The 16110-nt window shown below is 47.3% G+C and overlaps 1 protein-coding gene across 4 annotated transcripts in view; it reads right to left on the bottom strand.

The window, feature by feature from the left end:
* Positions 1-16110, bottom strand: part of CLCN6 (chloride voltage-gated channel 6) — a 33572-nt gene that overhangs the window by 11215 nt on the left and 6247 nt on the right. For 2 of the 4 annotated variants that reach the window (XR_006272510.1, XM_043484718.1), the window contains exons 3-15: positions 15213-15278; positions 14461-14526; positions 11818-11884; positions 9783-9889; positions 9135-9261; positions 8007-8074; positions 6663-6721; positions 5689-5821; positions 4535-4648; positions 4119-4285; positions 3450-3576; positions 731-857; positions 302-455 (exon numbers count right to left, since the gene is read on the bottom strand). Coding sequence is in view for 3 of the 4 variants with exons in the window: in XM_043484718.1 (XP_043340653.1) it covers positions 302-455; positions 731-857; positions 3450-3576; positions 4119-4285; positions 4535-4648; positions 5689-5821; positions 6663-6721; positions 8007-8074; positions 9135-9261; positions 9783-9889; positions 11818-11884; positions 14461-14526; positions 15213-15278 (1382 nt within the window). In the remaining variant the exon portion in view is untranslated. The remainder of the gene's footprint in view (positions 1-301; positions 456-730; positions 858-3449; positions 3577-4118; positions 4286-4534; positions 4649-5688; positions 5822-6662; positions 6722-8006; positions 8075-9134; positions 9262-9782; positions 9890-11817; positions 11885-14460; positions 14527-15212; positions 15279-16110) is intronic. The other 2 variants (XM_043484719.1, XM_043484721.1) reach the window with 2 other exon arrangements.

Below are 16110 nucleotides of genomic sequence, written 5' to 3'. Positions count from 1 at the left end.
GTGCGTGGCGGGGTGAAGGTAGTTTAGTTGCTAGGATGTGTCAGACTATCGCGATCCTACAGACTACGGCCCGCCAGGCGTCTCTGTCCATGGGATTTCCCAGGCGAGAATACTGGAGTGGGTTGCCATTTCCTTCTCCAGGGGCTCTTCCCAACCCAGGGATCAAACCCAGGTCTCCTGCATTTCAGGTGGATTCTTTACTGCTGAGCCTCCAGGGAAGCCTGTGGGGTTGGGTGGGAAGCTATGATTCCCACACATGTGATTATATGCAAACACACACACACACGCATGCACAGAGTACCTTTTGAGGACATTGGCAACTAAACGTCCAAAAGCAGCTCCACACAGCAGAGAAGGCACGAAAAGGCCACTCGGAACAGAGATGCCGTAAGTCCAACATGCAAGTGAGAAATACAGGATGAAGAACAAGGCCAAAGTGACGGGGCTAAACGTACCTGCGAAGCAAGAGCAGACTGACCTGAGTCCCACTGAGATGCTTACCAAGGCCTTCCAGACTACCCGGCTCCCACCAGGTCCTACTGCTTCCTGTCCAGTTCACCTCCAGTGCTGCAAGCAGAAACCCTATCTTTTTGTCTGGGGTGATGTCACCAATGAAAAGCCCCATTCTTGCTCAAAATTAGGGGTAAGCCCAGCTGTGTCTGAGGGTAAACAGAAGGGGCAGGTGAACAATCATTTGTTCCTGCCCCAAAGCCCAGCCCCGGAGACTCACTATCCTGGTGGAAAAGCTGAAGGATGGCAGACTCCTGGGGATTGAAGAAGAGGGTGGCCATGTCATTGTAGGTCTCGTTGGGACAAAAAAAGGTCTTGATACTTGAATTCACATCTTCTGATGTGACCTGAGAAGCAAGAATCAAAAAGTCAAACGCAGGTCCCTGACCAGGGCACTTGATATTTCAAGTAGGACGTCTCCAGCGAGGTTGCAGCAAACCTGGCATGCAAGCTTTACTAATAATAAAACAGGTAGCAAAAATAGATTGAGATCCAAGAGCAGCCAACTGTGATACTGTATTCCTCACATTTTGAGAAAGAATCAGGATGAGGACCCTTATTCATGCACATATGCAACAAAAATATAACTACAATCATGAATCACTGTGGGTCTGGCTCAGTGCTGCTACTTTCAGGGGCATTGGGGGAGGTCTGGCCCTCGGGGCCCACGGACCATGGAGGAAGAGGTAGAGGCCTGACAAGAGGCCCAGAGTGGTCAGGTGTCTGTAGAGGAGAGTCCAGGGCACTGCCTGACCTAAGACCAACTTTGTTCCAAATGGAAAAAGCCTCTGCCCTGAGTTTGCTGCAGAAGAAACCTGTGTATATGAGGCCTAATGCAGATACCTTGCTCCTGGTTGCCCATCCCTCACCTGGCTGAACAAAACCCAAATTGGGAAAAGACGGGATTTCTTCACATCCCAGCCCTCTTACCCCCTTCATCATCTTGTGTGAGCAGATGAGAGCCTGGCACTGCTATCTCATCAGAGGTGTTTGTCTTCTGGTTGCTGGTGTTCAGTAGCACAGAGGGTGAACCTCATACCTGTCCCTGGGCAAACAGCTAATGGGTGTTACTGCAAAGCTAACTGAGGAGATGGATTGTTCCTGATTCCATTCCATCAGTGACACTGTAAAGATGCCCTTACGTGGACACTGTAACGATAGCAGGCCATGGGTTAGTATAATCCTACGAGGTGGGCCTGGCTGGGCAACACAGCCAGATGAAGGCTGCTGCAGGCAACAGGGGAGCGCCCCCTATGGGCAGAACCTGGCAGGGAGGAGCGGGCAACCAGGATGTGTGTGCACAGCTGTTGAGGGTGGACAAGCTGAGGAAACAGTTTAATAATCAACAACGCAATGTATCCCCAACTCAGGTCTGGAGGAACCCAGTGCTGAAGGCGCTCTGAAAGGAACCTGTGGTCAAGTGCATAGAGGAGCATCACTGCACTTGCTGGAAATCAGAGTATCTGCGACGAGCAGGGAACAGGCTCCATGATCAGATAGACCTGACTCGCACCCTGTCGCCCTCTTGTGACCTCGGGAAAGGTACTCCATTTCGTGAAGCTTCCATTTCCTCATCTATAACATGGGAATAACACCTATCTCAGGCTATCTATTACTAGCTGAGTAGTCTTGGGCAAGACCTCAGTTTTCTCATCTGTCAAGTGGGGACAATACTAGCCAGAGTGGCCGTGGTAAAAACTAAGTGAGGTCACATACATACAGTGCTTAGTGGAACACCTGGCACACAAAAAACACGCCGAACATTCCTAACACTTACTGGAACTTTAAAGGCCCTGAGAAGTCCTTTGTTCAAGAAACCTACTTAGCCCTGGTTATCTCATCTGACCATAGAATCTGTTTCTGTTTGTTTGCTCTTGAATCATGTGTATAAATGCTCCTTAGAACACACTTTGGAAAGTACTGGCCTGGTAAGGAGGTGGCCTTGGGGAATAACCAGTAACAGGGATCAACAGATTTTTCCTGTGAAGAGCCAGAGAGTAAATATTTCAGGCTTTGCAAGCCACATACAGTCTCTAGTGCACGTTCTTCTGGCTTTCTTTTCCCAACTCTTAGAACTGTAAAAACCACTTTTAGCTCCGGGGCTACACAGTAACAAGCAGTTGCCAGGGGCTAGATGTGGTCCATGGACCACAATTTGCTGACCTCTGATTGAGTACACTGTAGCCATTCAGTGTTCCTAGGGATACTGAAGATGCAGCCGTTCAAGACAAAAGCCCAAAGGGGCTTGGATGGACTCAAGTAGCTCCCCAGGGGCCATTAAGATATGTACTGAGAGAACCTTCAGCCTCCATCCTAGGGTCCATTCTCAGACCCAACACACACTGTAAGCTAAGTTCCAATGCCTGCCTCACTGACCTGCTCTTTTGGGGGAAAGCTTGTAGAAAATATCACTCACTCCTAAGAAAGGAAAGAGAAAAATGCAAAGAGGAAGTGTGCCGAGAAATGACCTAAACCCATTCAAACAGGAAGATGCACAAAGAGCCAGGACCACTGTGCACCCTGAGGGAGGTGTTCCTTTCTCCTTTCTTAAGTGTGCCTCTCCCCCTCCCCGATGGGTGGGCTGCTGGGCACCTTCCAGGGTGGGGGTTAGAAGAGTGGACTGCTCAGAGGAGAAGCAGTCAGTGTCCTTAGCATCTGTTTCCGATCAGTCTTGTTCAACAGAGTGGGGGTTGGGGGATAGAGAGGAGTCCTCTCTATGATGACTAGGACTATTGACAAAAGTGAAAAAGAGCCAGTTTGGTGAACGTCCTCTCTTAGGTAAAATGACAGCTACAAACTCCAGCCCCACCCCCATCCCCCACCCGGCAATCTGACTCAGGTGTGGAACAGTAAACCAACACATCTACTGGCTCTAAACAGAGGCACGTCATACATTCTTTGTGGACGCAGGACAAGGGCAGCAGGTGCACAGGGGTTACCTGGAGTGGGATGGAGTCATTCCCAACTTGAGCCGCAGAAGTCACCTGGCGGCATTCTCCCAACACCATGGAGGCCACAAACACCACCACCGTGGTCACCAGGGACACCAAGAGGCTCTCCAAGACTCTAGGAGGCAAAACACGGCTGTTAGCATGGATAAAAAGCTACCTGGTCTTGGGAACTTGAAACTGCCTACTCCCAACCCTCCCTGCCCCCAGAGCACGTACAGCTGCCCCTGGGCAGTCAGCACATGTGCAGAATGTATCAGCGGCTTGCTGTGTTCCAGCAATCTCTATGTACAAATCTGTACAGGTGGCTAGTGGCGAGGCTGCTGCGGCCACATCATCTCTCTCTGAGAAATGAAAGGCCTCCCACTTTAAGTCCCAGGGTGAGAGTCTCATGACAGCGTGCCCCTCGACGGGGCCAATACTGACTCTGCCATGTGTCCCTGTGGCCAAGTCCAGAGAGGCCAGGAGCCAGACTGGCTCTGATATAAGTTAAGCTCAGCCACAGTCTCTTGGTCTATCTGATAAACACATTTATGTTCTCAGTCTTAGACGTGACCTGGAAGCTGGCGTGGGAAGTGGGGTCTATTCCTCAGGAGAGATGGCCCGGTCCACACGGGGCCGGGGAGCCGCAGCAGGCGGGGGAGGCAACTGTGAGGGTACCTGACGAGCTTAGGTTTCGGGTGCACGTTTCGCATACGGTACTTTGCAAGCCTCTTGTTCAGACAGTTGAACGTGGCTCCTAGGAGGCCCCCAATGACCCCCATCGCGATGAAGAAACCCAAGTCCATAGCTGTCCAGAGGTGACATTTTTTATCAGAGTCAGAGCACTGAGAGAAAGGGCAGGGGAGGGAGAGAGAAAAACCAGAGTGCCCGTGAGAACAGGAAGGGGCAGGAGCGGAGAAGACAGAGACGAGAGCCGAAGCAGTGCTGGAATCCTGCCCACACTGAGCACATGCATGCAGGAGACTATGGGGCCCAGGAGCACCTACCTCTCTGCCAGCTTCTCTCTGATACTTTACTTAACAGCAATTGTCACGGGTCAAGAAAGAAATTCCGAGGTCAAGGATAAAACATACCTTAAACTCGCCGAAGTTCAGCAGCCCAGGGAGCTGGAAGGAACCCCAACTTCCAAACTGAATTCCAGAACGAAAGAAGTTGAGGGTGAAGGTGGCAGACATGGAGCAGAAGAGCTGGGAAACAGGTGACAAAAACAAGAACAGCTGATAGCTACAAGTTCTACTTCCTCCCGGACGCATCCCTGTAAACCTACTGCTCCACACAGAGATCTCCAACTCCAGGTCTGGACATGGGGCTCTGGTGACCACGGCCCAAAGTTCACCTCAAGTGTGAAAAGCTGGAAATTGGGATATTAGAAGTTTCCATTCAGCCTTTTGTGGACTATTTATTTAAAGTCTATGGTGCACCAGATCCTATGCTAAAAGAGGAACAGTAAACACCAGAGGAAGAATGCACTCCCCAAGCGAGCAGACGGGAGCTCAGTCAGGACCACAGCTGGTCTCACCTTTCCAGTCAGATAGTTCGTCATGAGAGGGTAAAGTCTCACTGGGGACGAAAAGGATGTTAATATGGGAAGTAGAGAACAGTCCACGGGAGTTAATATGGGAAGTAGAGAACAGTCATAGGAGGATACAGGCATCTAGAGCAAAGGAAGTCAGTTCTCCTGGCCTCATCAAAACTACAGGTTAACCTGAAACTATCCATTAAATCGAGCCTTTCACCACTGTGATACGTCCTTATTCACTTTGGTAACTCCCCTTGTCTCAAAGTCTTCTTTAACACTGATAAACTTTTTGTTGTTGAGTTGCTTAGTTGTGTGACTCTTCTGAGACCCCATTGGCTACAGCCCATCAGGCTCCCTGTCTATGGGATTTCCCAGGCAAAGAACACTGGAGTGGGTTGCCATTTCCTACTCCAGTGGGTCTTCCCAACCCAGGGATTGAATCCAAGTCTCCTGCACTGGCAGGTGGATTCTTGGAACCACCTACAGCAGCCTTATTTTATTATGTTAGCCTTATGTTAGTGTAGACATGGTATACCTTTTCTGTTCCTTTTATTTTCAGACATTTATGACTGTACATAAAGTATGTCTGTGGTAAACAGTCAAAGAGGAGAAAAAAAAAAAACTACTAGTAACTGTATCGAGTAAGAGTTGTCCAGATGAAACCTGGGGTGGGGGTGGGTGGTTAAGCTCGGGGAAGGTCCTCCTTACCACTCTCCATGTGAGCCCTTGGTTCCAGAAGGACGAACCCTCCTCCAGACTGAACAGGGTGCCCCCAATGGGGGCCCCAAAAGCCGCAGCAACTCCGGCGGCTGCCCCTGCTGATACAAAGTCCCGCTTGTCTCTGAGGGGTGGAGAGAGAGATGGTTTATCTGAGAAACAGTCCTCAGACTGCCAACGGCAGTTTTCTCACTTCCTTATGCACCAACATTCTATTATCTCGAGACCCAAGAACAGTCACGGCTCCGGTTTCTGCCGAAGCGACTCAGCAGTGAACACAGTTCACTAACCAGCCAGATGCTCTCCCCCATTGGAACTCCGCTAGGCAGGGGGCTCCCTGACATTAGTCAACTCTAAGCATGAACTCTCAGAAGGCAGGTCGAAGATTTCCGGTGTCACCACTGAGCCACCAGCTCCCTAGACCTTCCTTCCAGAAAGCCCAATACCAGAGAAAATGGCCAAGTGTGGCTGCATGCAGAAGGACAGGTGACAGTGCCCGGCAGGAAGGTAAGAAGGTGGACCCCAACCCGGGTGTGGGCCCCTGACTGCAAGGGCCTTGCCAGGCGTGCAGGTCTGTAACACCTGCAAATCACACAGGGTGCAGAGACCTTCCAAGCCTAAAGCAGTGGACCAAGTAAATAAACTACGATCTTGATAATATGCCGATGGACTTTCTCGGTTGTACTTTTGATCTTGGACCATGTTCTTTGTTGCTGGAGATGCTTCTAGGCCCTGGGTTATGGCAAAACAGAAGCTGTGATGCCTGCTTGCCCACTGTGCTCCTAATTTTCAGAAAAATAATTCAAAGTCCACCTCCTTCCTGATGGTCAGGTTGTGCATGCAGCCCACCCAAGCTGGGGAGACTGTGAGCCCAGTTAGAGCAAGTACAGGGTCTCAGTGGCAATAAATGAACAGCTTGTTTTTTTTTAAAAAACAAAACACCTCAATTTCTAACCTTTCCATACCTGTCACTTCGAAAATAGGGGAAGTTAAACTGGATCTTTCGTAAGGAGATGCTCTGAAACTAGAACAGGAGAAAACAGAGTCAGGGAGGGGCCTGAGGCTGCAGGAAGCCACAGCACTGGGAGTCCCTGCAGCCTGACCGCTCCTGGGCAGGAGCCGCAAGGAGGAGAGTCCAGGACAGCAGCTGCTAAAAGAGGTGACTTTGGGGAGGAACTTCTTTCCTGCCCCCGGAGTCCTAGGCTCTTCAGAAACTGCATTATGTACCGTCAGCAAGTCTGAAAGGAAAAGGGGAAACAGCTGGGCGAAGGGTGGAGAGGAACTGAAGGCTGCTTCAGAAGACAACGTGAGCTCTGCTCGGGGCAGTCACCAAGGAAGGGCCAAGTGACTGCCTGACAATATCTCAGACCACCGCCCCGTCCTGGCCTGGCCTCCTTCTACCTCTCAGCTTACTTCCTAGAGGCCGGTGCATGGAGATGAGATGAGGCAGTAACAAGAGAGATCAAAAGATGGGCTCTAGATGACGGGGACTTCTCTCCTTCTCCTGGACAACACAACGACCACAGCAACTCCCTCCCCTTGGAATGTGAGACATAAACTGTCTACAAGTGACAGTTCACAAGGAACTGAGACCTTCCTCTGTGGACCAGCCTGTGAGAAGGGGAGTCTGGGAGCCCTGAGTGAGCCCCTTGGCCTCCCTGAGCCTCAGCTCCTCATCTAGGAATGATGATGATGAGGACAACAAAACCCGAGGGGGCTTTTTTCTGGTTGGGCCACATGGATTGTGGGATCTTAGTTCCCTGACTGGGGATGGAACCCGGGCCTGTGGCAGTGGAAGCTCAGAGTCCTAACCACTGGACTCACCAGGAAGTCCCTGAAGTGGCTTTAAAGAAGAGAGGAGTTGGGACAGGACAGTCTGGCCCAGATGGCACCTGATGAACAGCAGCTGTTATTCCCTTGCTGCATCCAAGGGTATCAACATTGGCCTGTGCCTGAAACCATCACAGCCAAGGCTTCCAGCCTCTCTTGGGACACTCCACAAGCCACCCTGTGTGCAGACCCTTGGCAAGGCTGTGGGAGCACTGGGTGACTTTCGTTTGAACTTTCTCTCTGTCCCATTTCTGCTCCTAGGACCCCACAGGGCCCCAGTACAACCTCCAGGTACCAGCTACCTGCTCTCCTGGGAGACAGACCTCATAGTTTCTCATCAACCCAAACTGATAATAGATCCCAAGGCCACATTAGGGTGCTCTTGATGGATTTTTTTCCAACTTTAACCACGGACACGCCCCTGCCCAGGAGGCCCACTCTGAAGGCCAATCCGCCCCCCACAGCCCATCAACCCTTACCTGTGGGAGGCCAGCCCCCACCACTGCGCCACTGTGGATCATGGGGCCTTCTTTCCCCACAAAGAGCCCTGGGAACAGGTGGAAAAAGGCGAGACAATCTATCAGCACAGAACAATCTTTGTTACACAGACCTTTCTCTTGACAACCACAAAACAGAGATGATCACATGACTTGCTAACAGTAAGAGTGAATCAAATCCCTATCAAATAAGAGAAAGTAACCTTGAAATTCTAAATTGGGGGTCAGCAAATCGTAGCCTGTGGGCCGAGACAGGCTTACTGCTTATTTTTATACAGCCCAAGAGCTCAGAATGGTTTTTTACATTCTCGAATGAATACATTTTAAGTGGTTATGTAAGTTTAAGCACCTACATAATAGCTCCTTTTTACCACTTGGCCCACAAAGCCTAAAATATTTACCATCTGGCACAAAAATCTTGCTGACTTTGCTAAAAGCCAACTCCACAAACCAACTAGACAGTCGCTCTACTCTGAAACTCAATGGTGTGCTGGTCAGACAGCTCTGAATGGTAACTCATTAACAGCGTTTACATTTAAAAACTAACTCATCAACAAAAAGTGCAGAGATCTGTTTGAGGGCAGAACCTTCAAGGCCATATTTGCTTAATGTACACCCATAATGATTCTTGTCACCTTCACCCCTGGAAGGCTTGAAGGATACAGGTCAGGAAGACCCTTTTGTGACTTCCCTGGTGGTCTGGTGGCTAAGACTCCAAGCTCCCAATGCAGGGGGCCTGGGCTTGATCCCTGGTCAAGGGAGTAGATCCCACATGCTACAACTAAAAAGATCCTGTGTGCTGCAAATAAGAGGGCTTCTGAGGTGGTGTAGTAAAGAAATGGAGCCTGCTAACACAGGAAATGTAGGAGATGTGGGTTTTATCTCTGGGTTGGGAAGATCCCTTGGAAGAGGAAATGGCAACCCACTCCAATATCCCTGCTTGGAGAATCCCAGGGACAGAGGAGCCTGGCAGGCTACAGTCCACGGGGTCACAAAGAGTTGGACACGACTGAGGATACTCACACACCACAAATAAGACCTGACATAGCCAAATAAATAAAGAAATATTTTTTAAAAAGAAAAAAAGGAGGAAAAAAAGACCCTCCTTACCTCCAGCCACACTGAACAGCACTCCAAAGACTTTGCAGAGCAGGGTCCGGAGACGCACGATTCCAGGCACTTTCACGCCATTCAGATAGCATTTGATCTCAGGAATCCCAGAACCAGCTGCCACTGGCTGAGGGGGAAGAGCAGGCATACTCAGAAACTTAGAACCCACTGGGCTCACCCTGGACAGCACCACACTAGGTAGGCCTGATGCATTTCTGACAAGTGCCTGGTGATTTAACATCTCCTGCAAGGGGAGGCTTTTCAACAATCAACGCTACCCTTCATTTCCTTCACACCTCATTTGTCTAAGCTGGGTATTGGTCACTTTTAAAGTTCTTTAAGGTTTAAAGCATTTGTTATTCTAAGGTGTTTTTACAGTTCCCCAGGTGTTTCTTCTAACGTGCTGCCAGGTTGAGAAGCAACCTCCTAGTCTAGAGTGTTCCCCTTTAATCTCTCCAGAGGCTGAAACCACTTTCAGAAAACCTCTCTAAGTGAAAGAGAGATCCCTTTTTCTACAGGAATCTATACTCTTAAGACTAAATCAGTGTTTTGATATTTCGGAAATGGAGATGGAGAAAAATGGAGTCCCCAACAACCTTGTGAGCAAGAAGGCAAGACCCCCACTGCCTCACCCCCATCACACCTCACCTCAATTAGGACAAGAAGGCTTGCAAAGAAGACAAAGGTCAAGTTGAAACCCAAGAGCTCCAGGAGGGACAGCGCGAGACAGCCTTTCTGGCTGCACTCCTCCACCGCTGCAGACATGGGGTTAAGAAAAACGAGCCTGCCAGCTGGAGTGATCCTACCACCACTAGATATGAAGCAGTTTCTCTTCCTCTGAAGCATGGGGGTTGCTTACTGCACATTTTCCTGTTTTCCACATATAAACTTCACAAAAACACAACTGTCAGAGATGTCTTCTACATGGTGTTTTCAGTCATTAAATCATGTCCGACTCTTTCAAGACCCCATGGATGGTAGCCTGCTGGGCTTCTCTGTCCATGGGATTTCCCAGGCAAGAATACTGGAGTGGGTTGCCATTTCCTTCTCCAGGGGATGTTCTTGACCCAGGGATAGAAATTGTGACTCCTGCATGGGTAGGTATTAGGCCGCCAGGGAAACCTTTGTCTCCTACACTAGGAACCATTTTAAAATTGTGAAATACTTCAAACATTACAAGATGTACAAACATCTGTACCCTCAGAGCCTTAACAAATCTCAGTGTTAAGCCACATCTGCTCCAGGTGCTTCTTGAAAATTAAAACACTAGATACCGTTCAAAACAACAAAACCCCTTGTGTTTCCCTCCCTCTCTCCTGGAAGAACCCTCTAACTTGAACCCTTGCACATCCTCCCCAGAACATGTCCATTTGCATCCACACTGTTGTGTTTCTGAAATTAAAACAGGGGCATTGCGCTTGATGCACCTTCTACCCTTGCCTTCTCTCCCTCAACACTTTTTGAGAATTAGCCATGTTGATCTGAAAGCTCTGGTTCATTTAACTTCTGTGAGAAATTACACCATCCGAATTACAACTGTCCCACTCTCCCATTTGGTGTGATATCAGAGTTTTGCAATCACATCTCTGAGCATATCCGAGGGCCACACCTAGAACACAAACACAGGAGTCAACGAAGCGTACCTTCCTATGTACTTAATTTTCACTTCCCTGCTGGTGGTGAGGTAAGCGCTTTTCCACAGGTAATTTTCCTCTTCTGAGAACTGTCTGCTCACATCCTTTGCATTGTTTTTCTACTGAGCTGCTTCCGCTTTTTTCTTACTGAGTTGCAGTTCTCCCTCTATTATGGATACTAATTATTTGTCTCTTAAATGCACAGGGAGTAACTTCTCCTAGGCTGTAAACTTGTTTTTCAATTTGTTTATGGGGTTTTATTGTCTGAGTCTTTTTTTTTCTTTTTGGTGCGTGTTTACTTTGATGTCATCAAGTTTATTGATCTTCATGCCTTCTGGAGTTCTTAGAAATTACTCCCTGGTCTTGACATTACACAGTCTCTTCAAGTTTTGTTTTGCCTATTTACATCTTTAATCCATCTGGAATTAATATATAGTACAAAGTAAGAATCTAATTTGTGTTTTTCCAGATGGATAACCAATCTCCCAGCATCTTTTATTAACAAACCCACCCTTTCTCACTGATTTATAGTATTAACTCTGTCACTCACTGCATTGCTCTATGTGTGTGGGCCAGTTTCTGCTTCTCTATTACTTTCCACTGGTCTAATTGGGTGTTCTTGTACCAATATGACACTGGGTTAATCACTATCTTAAATTATCTAAGTCTTGACATCTAGGATGGCCAGTCCCATCCACTGTTCAAAGCTGTCTCAGATACTTTGGGCTCTTTATGATTCCACACAAATTTAGGAAGATAATTTTCAAGTTCCATGAACAATTCTAGTGGAACTTTCCTTGGAACCACAATCAGTTCACAGACTGATGAGAAAAAAACAGGCATCTGGGCTTCGTGTCTTGTTACCATGACTATGAACATCTTTCTATTCAACTCTTCTTCTGTGTCCTTTGATAATAATGAAAAACTTTAAACCCAAGTGGCCAAAAAGTAGCTCTTCAAAGATCACGTCTGTAAACTCATTTCTATATGGGAAAGCAGGGTGAGCAACCACAGATGTTGGGGAACACCGTGACCCCTGTAAAGGATACACGCCTGCACCACTCCGAACTTGAGCTGCGTGAAGAGCCGAGCAAAGAAGTCCACGAAGAGGCCCACCTGGGAGGAGCACAGAGCTGTCACCTGGGTCTCCACAGTCACAGGCACCCCCCTGGAAACACAGCCCCCACCCCCACTGCTGGTTCTCGTTGGTCACACGCACCCATGCTACCGACAGGCCATGTGTGACCAGGCCTTTCCTTAGTCAGGGAGTGCCCCACCTGAGTCTGGTCCCATGGCCCTTCTGAGGACAAAAGAAGGGGTGTAGCTAAGTTGTCAGAAGGAGAGTTACAACACAGAGGAATAAGAATAAAAAAAGAACCTGAGACCAAGGAAGACTGCCAGTGCTTAGAGAGAAACAGTACAGAGGCGTGTGAGGGCCTGCTCTGCTCTTCCCAAAGGCAGGGTCAAAAGGAGAAATCCAAATGCATTTTCAGTGATCCTTAGCTGGGTAAGTGTAGACAGGCTTAGGGTATCAGCATATTACTTTGAAAGCCAGTACCTACTCAGGAGTAGTATATGGCTCTTGCACGTCTGTTATTGTTCATTTGCTAAGTTATGTCCCAGTCTTTGCAACCATCTTGACTGCAGCACACCAGGCTCCTGTCCTCCACTATCTCTCAGAGTTTGCTCAAGTTCTTGTCCATTGATGATGCCATCCAACCATCTCATCCTCTGTCACTCTCTTCTCCTGCCCTCAATCTTTCCCAGCATCAGGATTTTTTCCAAGTCAGAAAAAAAAAAAGAGTTGGCTCTTTGCATCAGGTGGCCAAAGTATATTCAGGACTGATTTCCTTTAAGATTGACTGGTTTGATCTCCTTGAATCTCCACAATTCAAAAGCATCGATTTTTTGGCACTCTGTTATTATCATTTAATAAATTATGACTTTGATTTATAACCATTGAATAGCCAATGGTTAGCCTGGTGAATAAGAGAAAACCACTCCTGTTCCACTAGTTCACTCTCTGAAGTGCATACTCAGGACTTAACAGAGAACTGGGAAGACTTCTGACCATGTGAATTTAGGATCAAAGGCTTTGTGCCTTTAACTCTGGTCTTCCCACAAACCAGTGCCCAGGGGTTTTTTAAATATTGAAACATTGAACTGCACAGATCAAAGGAGAAGACAGCCAGTAGCAAGAGGAGATGGTTGCTACATTATTAAGGCAGGTCTGCTTTCTGAGAACAGGAGGGTATTCTGTAGAGTTGCTAAAGTTTGACATAACAGTAGCAGAGAGACTAACACCTATATTGTTAGTAACTATGCTTATTACAGGGTAATCTGCAACCAGGAAACTATATAGCAAAATAAAACAATTAAATCAGCCCATGGTGCCCCCACAATAGCATCCATCAGAATATTATCAAAGAGGCCTCCTGAATGCTATTAATCTTAACTAGTAAGATGTTCCTTGATCTCTGAATTTACCACAGTAAAAATCTGAAATTAAAACCTGTGGTCAGTTCTTGTGGCTACATTACGTTTACATATGTATTTACACTTAATGGGTATGTTATGTAGAATTAAGTTTGAAACCTGTGGTTAATTCTAGAGAAAGGTGATTAATAGACTACTGCTTAAGAATACATTTACACTGTTATGGGCTAATGTTTGTAGTCTCCCCTGCCCACTCCCAAATTCATATGTTGAAATGCTAACCCCCTCTCATTAGGAGGTTGGGGGGGGGGCCTCTGTGGTCATGAATAGGATCAGTGTCCTTATAAAAGAGACCCCAGAGAGCTCCCTTGCCTCTTCTGCCACCTGAAGACACAGCAAATAGACGGCCATGTGTGAATGATGAATTGGGCGCTCACCAGACACCAGATCTGTTGGCCTGGACGTTCCAGACCCCAGAACTATTAAAAGTAAATGCCTGTTGTTTAAGCCTCTCAGTCCGTGATACTTTTGCTGTAGCAGTCTGGATGGATGAAGACAATCCCCTTTTCTAACACTGTACTGACAGAAAATCAGATTTGACATTTATCATTTGGATTGTCTGCTAACTCTTCTAGCTTCTCTGCTCCGGGTTGAAGCATGGTGAGTCAGTAGATACGGTTCCAGACTTCTGCTATGACAATCTTTGGCAATGTTTCATGATTTCTTCTCGTCTGGGATTCATCTGTGAACGTGCTGACCCAGAACCCTGTGCACTCAGGCATATTCCTCTACCCACAATGGCCAGCTCTACCTTCTAGGTAAAATGAGCAGTGTTCAGGGAAGAGGGACAGCGTAATGAGTTCATGGAGATCCGTGATGTCCTGTTTACTGGCACGCTGTGCTCAAGCAAAGAGCATAATAGTCACACTTTTGTTCTCATCATGTTGCTTTCTCCCTGCAGAGTGACCTTAGCATCCACTAAGCACTCTCCCCACTCTGTCATCTACCTAATGGGACCACATAACAAAGGACAGGTCTTGAGCAAGACTTCAAGTGCTTTAAAGGGCATCAGCGTTGCATGGCTCACTTTCATTTCATAAAGTGAAAAGTATAAAAAAGTATCAGGATTATACTTAAAAAAGAAAGAAACAAAAAAAGGCAGTCTCTGTTATAAGGACAAATGACTTATCTGCCAGACTGGTGCGTGCCCTCTGCCCTCCGCCGCCCCTTGGCCCATGATCTCCCCGCCTGCTCACCAGGCCGGTGCAGACTCCAATGGCAAACACCATCATCCACTTGACTGCCTCATACCTGCGACCTTTCTGTTCACAGAGGAAAAGAATGACTCAGGATTATGATGGCAGCAAGGAGGGACTACATCTCAGCCAACCAGTTTCAGACTAAATTCCACATGGACAGCAAGCACAGACATGATGTCTAGTGTGGCAGGTAAGCTTTACAATGCAAGAATGAAGAACGTGAAGGGCCAGGCCAGGTGCACTGACAGTGGACATGCTGGCTGGCAGGTTGAAGGACTAAGGAATTAATAGACTTAATTTGGTTAATAGATGGTATTAATAGATATCCCATGAAAAGGGTTAAGAGTCCAAAGGTTAAGGAAAATTACTAAAATATTTAGAACAGAAAGAGAGGCTGTCCAAAAGAGACACAGATGTATAAAACAGTCTTTTGGACTCTGTGGGAGAAGGCGAGGGTGGGATGATTTGAGAGAATAGCATTGAAACGTGTGTATTATCATATGTGAAACAGTTCGCCAGTCCAGGTTCGATGCATGAGACAGGGTACTCAGGGGTGGCATGGGGAGGGAGGTGGGGGGATTCAGGATGGGGAACACATGTACACCCATGGCTGATTCACGTCAATGTATGGCAAAAACCACTACAATATTGTAAAGTAATTAGTCTCCAATTAAAATAATTTAAAAAGAAAAAGAAAAAGAGGCTGTCATAAAACCTACTTGGTCCCAAAAGATCAATAAGGAACTCACCTTATTATCCATAGTCTCCAAAACTTCCAGATAAGGGTCATTGATACAGCGATCGTAATCCAAACTCTGAAAGAAGGATGTGTGAGTAAAGAAAAAGTCATAAGCAGATAGGAAGAATTACCATAACCTGGAAAGGATAAACCTTCCGGTTCCCACCACTCAAAGCACTGATGGCCAGAGCAGCACCCAGGAGGGGCTCGATAGAAACACAGACTCTTAGACCCCCTCAGATCCTTCTTAATCAAAATCACTTACATGGACTTTTCAGCAGCACCCCTGTAGGTGCATACTTTATGCGTTAGGAAGTTTTAAACTAAATATTTTTAAGTGCCCTGTTTCTGCCAAACACTAAAAGACCTCGCACCCTCACTGGTGTTATCCAACTTACTCCATTGACGAACAGATGCTTCCATTAACCAGAACCAAATTAATTTAGCAAGTCTAATTTTAAGTATCTTCTGCAGTTAGCATCTGTGAAAAAGAGGTGAGTCACGAGACAAACGTGGAGACTGTTTTAAAAAACAACTTTCGGTTTATGTTAGGAAGAGGCACAGATCCAGCCTGACTCCTACAACAGTTCCTTAAACTTCACAGAACACAGCAGTTCTGCAAACGATCTGCAGGTGTGCCAGGGATACTTCTGAGGAATAATTCAAAGGAAGTGATTTTATTTCCACATCGTGCACAAGCAGCAGCAGTCTGGCACCAAAGGAAAACAGTCTGCTGCGTGCTCTCTCCCCATAACCTGTTGCTACCTACACATCAGCTAGTGAACAAACTTGGACACTGGCCTGGTAGCCACACTCCCACACAGGAGTTCAGAGTCAGCCGCTAAACAAATGCAGGTGTGACATGTGACAGTTCATTCCATCTCTGTGACTACCCAAAGTCCAAATTC

This window comes from Cervus canadensis, chromosome 13, assembly GCF_019320065.1.
Source record: "Cervus canadensis isolate Bull #8, Minnesota chromosome 13, ASM1932006v1, whole genome shotgun sequence".
NCBI lineage: Eukaryota > Metazoa > Chordata > Mammalia > Artiodactyla > Cervidae > Cervus > Cervus canadensis.
The sequence above is the reverse complement of the archived record's forward strand: the minus strand, read 5'-3'. Positions and strand labels throughout refer to the sequence as shown.